We start from the raw sequence: 10,479 nt of genomic DNA, 5'->3' as shown, positions 1-10,479 counted from the left end.
TACAATCTTCCGATAAGAGTCGTGTTTTGGACACCTTGTCTCCTTTCCTACGTCCTATGTGTCCTTCTTGTGCACCCCTAAGAAAGAGGTGAAGCCCTTTGACTTTTCAAGCCGTGTGAAAAGGAGCCCGATTGGCTCTGACGGCACATTAATGATCACATGACAATTTGAAAATTTCGGATCGTGGAACGTGGCTAACTGGTTAGCAGCTAAGGCCTGTCGGTTTGGCACCGCCCAGTTCAAGGGTCAGAGTTCAAACCAGCCTCAGCAGCAAATGGCCGCCAATGCGGCTCAAGGATTTCACTTTGAAGCTCATTAAAGTCCACGTTGCTAAACGCGCTCAAAGAAGTGCAATCGAGCGCAACAAAAAAGCTAATTTGGCCTCCTGGTCGGCGGAATAATGTGGATTGTTGTCACCGAATGGATGAAAAGGTGAGTTTACTTCTGGTGCTGAGCATGAACGCGCTCTAGCTGAGCATGTAATGAGCTAATGTTTCACTCGTGTACAGCCTGAAGGACGCCAATGGAGCGTGGGGCGCTCACTAATGGACGTCATGCGGCCCGGGTGGTGTGGGGTGGGGTGGCGACATCGGGGGACACTTTCATACTCACAATATACATGTTAAATATCTGACCGATTAGATCATACAGAACGATACGATGTACCAAACGCTCCACGATGAGAGGAAGCGCCCGCCAACATGACCAGCAGCTGATGTGCTAAAAGTGTGCCTTTGATCTCCATGGCCTTATAGGGCCTTTTCGTAACATGTACCCAGAGACAGTGCACCTTTCTGGGCCACAGTTGGTGGCTTCTCCCCCTCTGGTGGTGGTAGTCAAGTGCTAGTCGTCTTATCATGGTACTTCATTAGGACTCATCAACACAACATCCCATCATGACTGACATCTCATTCGGAATTTTTCAATCAAAATAAATTTGATTCCGCTTGTGAGTTTCAGATTGATTTAGTTGAGCGGAAATCGAGTGGAAAAGACGCAGCAGGAAGTTGTCATCACGGGGAGTTCCTGCTTCATGGGTCATGGTTTCTGGTAGAAACCACCACCCCACCCCCAATCCCAAAGGATGGACTCGCACTTTGTTTGTCGTCGGTGCGAAACCAAGCCACTGGAGACAACGGTAAAGGTAAGACAACATTGATATTGTCATAAATCATAAATGCTGATTCTTGTACTGTTCATGGTCTTTGTGTGGAGTGGGTTCCAGCATGGCCGATGTGGAACTCATGGAAGCCATGTCGGTTACATAACATAGCATCATGGGAGTCGCGATGATGATGACTACGGATTGTTATGACCATAGCTATATGTATAAACCGAAATCGACATAGACGCCGCATGTCAACATCGCCGCCATATTGGATGGCTGTAAATTAATACAAGTCAATGTTTATGTTCCCAACATACTTGGGAATACTACCACCTGATCGGAATTGCTTTGGGTGCCAGTTTCCCAAGTCCATGGATGCACATGGGAACGTATAAACAAGAGGGTTTGTTGACAAAAATATTCTTTATGAAAGTACATTGACTTGTATGCCCCATCCAATATGGCGGCCAGGTAAGTGGATAAACTCGCTCCACGCGGCGTCTACCTCGGACTATTATCAAAGCTAGCTAAACACATCATACCATGCTAGTAGCCCTTTTGTTTTGATAAAGATCAGCAGCTCGTCAAGCTGTGATCCATAGTCAACTCCAAACTCGGAGTGTGCAACCACGCATCAACACACACACATGCACACGCACACACGGAGGCGCTATCGATCCAGCGCACACTCACACATGCACGCTAATAAGCTCTGAGCTCCGACCGTATCTGCTTATTTGACAGCACACATAAATATGTTATTAGCCCCGCCTTAGCAAACATCCAGATTGTGTCAACAAAACAAAGTTGGGCAGAACAATCGCTGATGCATCTTTTGACTGCTAGCTTGCAACCTGCTAGTGCATGCGCCGAAAATTGAAACATTGAGAAAAAACATGTAGAACCATGACCTTGAACATTAAAGGTCCCGTTTTGTAGTTTATTCCTATGAGACTTGTGTTTAGTCTTAACGCTAATGATGCTAATGTCTGTTGCACACACCCTGTACCTCTGCACTTGTCCGACATAATAAATGCCATACATGACGTAGAACGATGTAACATGGAGGACACAAACGTTAGCAATGCTAGCATAGCTATGCAAGCTACAGTGCTAACGTGATCGTCAGGACGGCATGCTAATGCAAGGTTAGCCTTGCAAAATGATCAAACAATACAGTTTTCTTGTCTGACTGATGACCTCGTTTTAAGACGTGTAGTGAAGCCTCCTTTTCTTTACACTTTTAACCCATCGGTTTCAAACATTCCAATGCTTCTTCTTGGGTTCGAACCGAGGCCTGCAGAACTCCTATCAAAGCGCCACTCGGACTTTGATCGGGGTCAGTGTAACCCACCCGGTTCAACCACCCCAGCGTTTGGACCCGGGTTCCAACCAAAGTCCGCAGAACGAACGAGGGGTGAGAGAGCTAGCTCCAACATCATAGATGCCATACATGACGTAGGACGATGTAACATGAAGGACGGGGACAGGAGGACACAAACGTTAGCAATGCTAGCATAGCTATGCCAGTTACAGTGCTAACGTGATGGTCACAACGGCAAGCTAATGCAAGGTTAGCTTGTTTGATGAAAAAACAAAATGATCAAACAATAAAGCTTCCTCGTTTGACTGATGACCTCGTTGTAAGACGTGTAGTGAAGCCTCCGGTTTCAACCAGTCCAACGTTTCTCCTCGGGTTCGAACCGAGGTCTACAAAACGCCAATAAAAAGCGCCACTCCGCATAGCCACTGCCACTTATCACCCTCCCAAAACCCAAAACCGCACTTTGATCGGGGTCAGTATAACGCACCCGGTTCAACCACCCCAGCGTTTGGACCCGGGTTCCAACCAAAGTCCGCAGAACGAACAAGGGGTGAGGGAGCTAGCCGTTGAGCGAAAAGGCCAGTCTGTCAACCGGACAGACTCGGTTTCGGTTTCAACGGCGGGTTTCGGTTTCTAGCTACAGGCGGGTCAAGTCAACGAGGAAGGAGGTTTTTCTCCATAATGGGGGACCTAAAAGCGGCCTCATTGCAGCTAGCTAGCTAGAATCGACCTTAAAACCAGTTTTAATGTTGTCCGTGCGATCAGGGGTGCGCTGTGATGTAGTGTGGAACACAAAGAGTACTTTGTACACTTATCGACAAGTATTGTCACTGAACGGAATACCCGTTACGAAGTATTTCAATTCAGGCAGCCCTATTGTCCCAGTGTGAAGTTGTCGTGGTGCGCTAGCTGCTCGTTTGGAGTCCCGGCTAACTGATGCGCGGCGGATAGAACGGCCATTCACACAACACGCACACACATCTCTATCTGGCCGACCGAATGTTCTTGTACTGGCACAGCAGGAGGTGCTTGAAGGTCTTCTTGAAGGTGACGTTGCAGAGGGCGTAGCAGGCGGGGTTGATGGTGCTGTTGATGTAGCATAGCCAGTACCCCAGCGTCCACACCGTGCTGGGGACGCAGCTGGAGCAGAAGGTGTTGATGAGGACCATGACGTTGTACGGCGTCCACGTGGCCACGAACGCCACCAGGATCGCCATGATGGTGCGCGTCACTTTCTTCTCCCGCGACGGCGCCGCTTTCTTCTTCTTGTTGGGCGGCTGCTTGGTCATCTTGACGATCTTGCGGGCCACGTGGTTCTGCCGCTCAGACGCGGGGACTATTTCCACGGTGGCGTTGGAAGGCGTGTAGCAGTCACCTTTGGGGGATTTAGCCTTGATTTTGATGCAGGTTAGCTTTGAGCCGCCCGCCTTGGCGCGCTGGCGAGGAAGAGACTGGTTGGTGTCGGCACTGGAGTTGGCCGCAGAGGGCGCCGCCTCTTCATCCTTCGTGTTGGACGCGGCAACGCTGCCCGAAGTGGAATCATTGGAGCTTTCCTTCTCTTCTCCGGGAGCGCAGACGTCCCTTGTTGCGTCGTCGCCTTCGGTTTCGGCGTCATTCGTAGTCGAAGTCGGAGCTTTTCCGTTCTGCATGCGGCCGTCGTGTTGGTTTGCGGTATCGTCGGCGTTCCGGCTCTGGGAGCAACCGACGTTCTCGCCGGGTATGTTGTTGTTGTTGGGTGTCCGTTGGGCGGGCGACAGGGGCTCGGCGTTGCCTCCCGACGGTTTTCGGTTCTCCTTCTTCACGCGGCTCTTGCTCGCCCTGGAGATCTGCCAGTAGAGCTGAATCATGATGATGACGGGCAAGTAGAAAGCGGCGATGGCCGTGCCGAACGTGACGGCGGCGTTGGAGAAGAACTGAATGTAGCACTCCTTCTCAGGCACTGTCCGCCCACCCACGATGAACTGCCAAAAGAGGATGGCGGGCGCCCACAGAATGAAAGACAGCACCCAAGCGGCGGCGATCATCATCCCCGCCATTTTGGTGGTCCTCTTCACCGGGTAGCTGAGCGGCTTAGTGACGCAGAAGTATCTGTCGAAGCTTATGATGAGAAGGTTCATAACGGACGCGTTGCTGACCACGTAGTCCAGTGCCAGCCACAGGTCACAGACCACCGGGCCCAGAGGCCAGTACCCGATGACAATGTAGACCGTGTACAAGTTCATGGAACACAGTCCAATAATTAGGTCGGCGCACGCCAGGCTGAAGAGGAAATAGTTGTTGACCGTCTGCAAGTTCCTGTTGACTTTGATGGACAGCATGACCAGGATGTTTCCGATCACAGTGACCAGACTGAGGGACCCGGCCACCAACACGATGAACACCACTTCCACCGTCTTGTAGGCGCTCTCGCTCTCCTCCGCGGCGTCGGTGTCGTTGCCGTCCGAGGCGTTCCAGTACGTGAAGTTGAATACATCCATGGCATCTGCTCCTGGTTGGCGACGCCTCCTACTCACGCCGAACCTGCAGCGGAGAACAAAGAGCATTTGGAACCAGGCGAAGATGAGATATTCATGAAGGTGCTGTCACATTAGCGTGGAACTATTCCGCTTAGTGCTTCCTTAACATGTGTTTGATAATCAGTCTGGCTTGTATTTGCTGTCAGAAATGAAAACGCTGAGAAATTGTTGCGTGGCGAAGGTCCCTCAAACGCATCTGTCAGCTCATTGAAAAGCCAAAATCCTTCCCTGCTTTATTTTCAGCCGAAGGAGTGGATTCTTGGCCACTGAATGGAAAGACCTTTTCTGGGTAACAAATCCTGGTAAATTTAGCCGAGGAATGCTTGAGACGGGACACACTGGGTCGGGACCCCGTCTTCAGTCTCCAACCCAAACAATGCTAATGTCATGAAGCCATGCACTGTCTAATGGAGGGAAATGCAAAATATAGTAATGGTAATGGTTTAATTTCATTTGAACATGCATCAGATTACAATTGAATGCATCCCATAATCAGTTCCCAGTTCCACATGTCCAAAAAGAGTAGGAAGAAGCAAAGCTTATTAAATCCTACCCCTCCATCTGGTACTTTTACAATCAGTAACTGTTACATTTGTTCACTTCCTGCTTTCCCAATATAATTAAAGATTGATTTTTATTTTTATTCATAACGCAGTCTTAGTCCAAGTCCTTGTTTACTTCCTGCTTTCCTAATATAATTAAAGATTTTAATTTTTTAACATAGTCCTAGTCCTTGTTCACTTCCTGCTTTCCTAATAGAATTAAAGATTTTTATTTTTAACACAGTCCTAGTCCTTGTTCACTTCCTGCTTTCCTAATAAAATTAAAGATTTGTATTTGTATTTGTATTTTTTTTATAACGTAGTCCAAGTCCTTGTTTACTTCCTGCTTTCCTAATATAATTAAAGATTTTTATTTTTATTTTTTAACATAGTCCTAGTCCTTGTTCACTTCCTGCTTTCCTAATATAATTAAAGATTTTTATTTTTATTTTTAATGCAGTCCTAGTCCTTGTTCACTTCCTGCTTTCCTAAAATAATTGAATATTTTTATTTTTATTTTTATTTTTATTTTTATTTTTATTTTTATTTTTATTTTTATTTTTATTTTTATTTTTATTTTTATTTTTATTTTTATTTTTATTTTTATTTTTAGTGTTTCAAATGTAGTTCTTCCCTGAGATCATATTTCTCGTCTCTTGTAGAGAAGTATTGGATGACATTTTTAGCTAATTGCTTATTTTTAGCCTTATGCATTATTTTAGCTGTTTGAAGATGAACTATATCAGCAAGTTGAAGTATTTGTGATTTTAGAAATAAGGAGTTAGTATGTTCTCTGTAGGCGGCATTATGAATTATCCTTACTGGCCTTTTTTGCAGTACATTTAGCCAGTGAAGATTGCTTTTATAGTTATTAGCCCATATTTCCACACAATAAGTAAGATATGGTAGAACCAGAGAGCAATAAAGAGTGTGGAGTGATTTTTGTCTTTGTTCAATATTGAAATATTTCTGGCAAATATTGAGTATTTCCAAGCATTGCACACCCGGTGTGACGTTGTTGCCTCGGTCTTCACCCTTCACTTATCAGCAGTCCCTAATGGTGACGTCGGGGCAGGGTGCTAAGCCGTGCTAATCCCCATAAAATGTTTAAGTCCGAGTGATTTATGCCGCCAAATGGCAACAATACAAATGGGACACACTTGAGGACAAATGGATTAGAGCGGCGTCGTACCGCAGCCCCACGGGTGGCCCGCCTTCCGTGCACCTTCCCGCTGCCCCCGTTGAGCCTCAGACTAGACTCTGCAGAGACCAAGCAAATCCATGCGTCCTCCCCGAGGTACCGACGGTCCTAACGCTTATGTCGAAAGCTCCGATTCGGAATCTCGGCAGCACGCCGAGCGAGCGATCGCCCGGGGAGAGAGGGGAGCGGCGACTATCTTAGCGTTAGCTATCAATCATGCGGCTGCCGCCTGCTGTGTTGTGGACGCAACCTCATCATGATGGCGGCCTTTTGACTGATGAACATAAGGTGCCAGCCAACTTCCAGTCCGACTCAAACGCCTAAATGGCTTCTTTTGTCTTCTGCGCTGCCACGGGACAATGGCAATAAATGAGCTTCATTACCGTTCTTGTTGCCACCGACATGTCTCTGCTCACTCGAGCTGAAAATTGCTTAGAGAGGGAGCAGAAAAAGGCCACCTATGCCCCCCCACCCCCCAAACCTATCTTTTGTACTTTTGTCAAGCGAGGGAAATAGTAGCCAAACAACAAAAGCGGCCTTTAATTTGATGCCACTTAAACGGGTCAGCGGTTCTGCCGAGGACACGCAACAGGTGGCGCTTGTCGCCGTGATTTGGGAGCAGCTGTGTTGCAGGCCATCCTGGCTCCATCTGATGCAAACTGCATCCCCACGGGGGGGGCGGCGGGACACGGGGGCATCTCCTGATTTCCATGATGATAAGCATTTCCTTCATCGGTGGCGGCAACACTTTCCATCCAGAATGAATGACCAGAATGCCGTCATTGCGGCGCTACAGCTGGGACATTGAGGGGGGGGGCACAGGGGGGGTTCATAGATCCGCTTAGGATTCTCCCAATCATGTCTCAAAGTTAGGTTGCAAGGACAAGTTGGTTACTAAGCCCGACTATGCAAAAACTCCCCCATGGATTTCCATTAAACTTTGTCGCTAGTCGCCACGTATAGCAAGAACTCATTAGACACTACCCCTAAACCCTAACCCAATAAAACACTAAGACCCTAACACAATAAAACACTAAGACCCAAACCCAATAAAACACTAAGACTCTACCCCTAAACCCTAACCCAATAAAACACCAAGACCCTACCCCTAAACCCTAACCCAATAAAACATGAAGACCCTACCCCTAAACCCAAACGCAATAAAACACTAAGACCCTACCCCTAAACCCAAACCCAATAAAACACTAAGACCCTACCCCTAAACCCAAACCCAATAAAACACTAAGACCTAAACCCTAACCCAATAAAACACTAAGACCCTAACCCAATAAAACACTAAGATCCTACCCGCAAACCCTAACCCAATAAAACACCAAGACCCTACCCCTAAACCCTAACCCAATAAAACACTAAGACCCTAACCCAATAAAACACTAAGACCCTAATCCAATAAAACACTAAGACCCTACCCCTAAACCCTAACGCAATAAAACACTAAGACCCTACCTCTAACCCAATAAAACACTAAGACCCTACCCCTAAACCAGTGGTGGGCAAACTACGGCCCGGGGGCCACATGCGGCCCACCAAGTGTTTGAATCCGGCCCGCTAGTTGCTTTTTCAGTATTTCAACTTTTAACATACAAACTGGCAACATGTCTTATTTAGTCATTTTTTTTTTAAATGTAAAATTTAGTGACATAGTTTGATGTTTAAAGTGCTCCTGAAAAAAGCCACATGAGAACATACAGCTACAATTAGACAAATCATTCAAGGAAAATGTGTGTGTGTGTTAAATACATGTTCTGGCCCCCTGGACAATTTTGTTAACTCAATGCGGCCCACGAGTCAAAATATTTGCCCACCCCTGCCCTAAACCCTAACCCCTAACTCAACAAAACACTAAACCCTAACCCTAAACCCTAACCCAATAAAACACTAAGACCCTAACCCAATAAAACACTAAGACCCAACCCCTAAACCCTAATCCAATAAAACACGAAGACCCTACCCCTAAACCCTAACCCAATAACACACAAAGACTCTAATCCTAAACCCTAACCCAATAAAACACGAAGACCCTAACCCAGTAAAACATGAAGACCCTAACCCTAACCCAACAAAACACTAAGACCCTGCCCCTAAACCCCAACCCAATAAAACACTAAGACCCTAACCCAATAAACCACTAAGACCCTAACCCTAACCCAATAAACCACTAAGACCCTAAGCCCTAAACTCCCCCCAAGCCTCATGTCCCCTTTAGCAAGTCGTCGTCCAAGTGAACATCAAAGCACCAAATTAGGAGATGTTTGTGGTCCCCAGGATCCTTTTTTTCTTCCAATTTGTGAAAAGCCAGCAGCTTCTCTCCCAAATCCCAAAGCGACTCTGAGGACCAACAGTCTTTTGGCTCCCCGTCAATGAGATGTTATCCAGACTGTGGGCCGTGTACACTGACGGGAAGGTTTTGTTACGGTGGAGAGAAGCCAGAAAAAGTAGTAAAGTTGTTCCCCGGGGGTGGGGGCGGTGGGGGGTGGATGTCCTCCAGCATCCTGTCAGACAACATGGAGGAGGAACACAAAGGTAGCGGGAGAGGCTGCGGATGGAAAAAGGATGTGTAGCTGCTGTCTAAATATTTATATTGCATCTCTGCAGGCATCTGGTCAGACCGACCCCCCGCAAACCCCGACCCCGGGGGTGGGGCGCCAGGTACCCCTGACATAGAAATGAATGCAAATCCATGCATCCGTTTTCCATGCCGCTTATCCTGACTCGGGTCTGAATGCAAATCAGTAATTATATCTCGGCCGCCGAAGATGCGCATCGTTGTCATGTCGCCATGTTTAATTTCCTGCCTGTCGCGCGCCCTCGCGCCACGACGTTTTCCGCGGAGTGACGCCTCCCCTTTGCCAGATACTCCATCTCGCAGCCGGGGCTGGAAGCGCTGTCAGAAAGAAGCTGTGCTAACGTGCTAAGTCGGTGACTCAAACATTCCCAGGAGAACCCGCAGAGGGGGTCCAAAGTGGGTTGGGATCTCACTGCTGCTTACATGTTGTTGTGACGTTACGTTACGGCGACCTGGACGCTCTACGGAGAGCCAGCATTCCCAAGGAGACTTTATCACAGCTAAACTGAAATTGATATTCCGGCCATCTGGGAAAAATGACATGTCGTTCCGACCTCTGTTATGTGAAAGACACACTTTGGAATGGCGCTGTCAGAGAAGAGAAGGACGAAAAGATGATGGTTCTCCTTGCGTCTGTTTTTCCTTTAATTAGCAGCGTTCCATAAAGTCAAAGATAATGGCTTCTCCAGAGAAGACATCTGCTACCTTCACCTGCAGCAATCTCCTCTCCGTGCCGACTTTCCATATCAGATTTCCGATATCAGCACAGAAATGGCAGCTGCTAATAGCAACTCCCGGCGACATTCCAAACTTTTGTAAACATCTCCTCTTTTGGCTCCTCCTTGGCTGGAGCTTCAGGACGTTATTCAGCACCACTCCAAGGACGTTAGCTCGGAACAAATCAACACAACGGCAACACTTGCCAAATTCCTGCAGTCATATGGAAGACAGCAATGCGGCTCGTGTGTTGCGCCGATGCCCAATTCCCCCGGAGTTTGAATACATTTACTTCCTTGTCCCGGAGAATATGTGAAAGAGAATACACAAGATTGTGTCTTTCAGGCGTGGAACGCTGCCTTGCTTCGGTGAACTCCAAGGAAATGGAGCTCTCAGCTTGGTCGGAACGCCGTCATGTCCGACATAATGTGTCCACGTTACGGGCCCACATAATGGGATCTTCCCATTGTTGCCGCCCCTTAAG

At 47.5% G+C, this 10,479-nt stretch overlaps 1 protein-coding gene and 1 long non-coding RNA gene across 4 annotated transcripts in view; one reads left to right on the top strand and one right to left on the bottom strand.

Moving 5' to 3' along the window:
• Nucleotides 1-216: 216 nt before the first annotated feature.
• The window catches only part of LOC144894579 (uncharacterized), a 32,169-nt gene continuing 21,906 nt past the window's right edge, over nucleotides 217-10,479 (top strand). For both annotated transcript variants that reach the window (XR_013625214.1, XR_013625213.1), the window contains exons 1-2: nucleotides 217-432; nucleotides 961-1,144. This is a non-coding gene — a long non-coding RNA (uncharacterized LOC144894579). The remainder of the gene's footprint in view (nucleotides 433-960; nucleotides 1,145-10,479) is intronic.
• Nucleotides 1,419-10,479, bottom strand: part of chrm2a (cholinergic receptor, muscarinic 2a) — a 44,282-nt gene continuing 35,221 nt past the window's right edge. For both annotated transcript variants that reach the window (XM_058078765.2, XM_058078766.2), the window contains one exon: nucleotides 1,419-4,952. In XM_058078765.2, coding sequence (XP_057934748.2) covers nucleotides 3,416-4,909 — 1,494 coding nt within the window. In that variant the 5' untranslated portion in view covers nucleotides 4,910-4,952 and the 3' untranslated portion in view covers nucleotides 1,419-3,415. The remainder of the gene's footprint in view (nucleotides 4,953-10,479) is intronic.

This window comes from Doryrhamphus excisus, linkage group LG2, assembly GCF_037039965.1.
Source record: "Doryrhamphus excisus strain RoL-2023G ecotype Guam linkage group LG2, RoL_Dexc_Guam_v1.1, whole genome shotgun sequence".
Classification (NCBI taxonomy): Eukaryota; Metazoa; Chordata; class Actinopteri; order Syngnathiformes; family Syngnathidae; genus Doryrhamphus; species Doryrhamphus excisus.
This window is presented reverse-complemented; position numbering and strand designations above follow the sequence as displayed.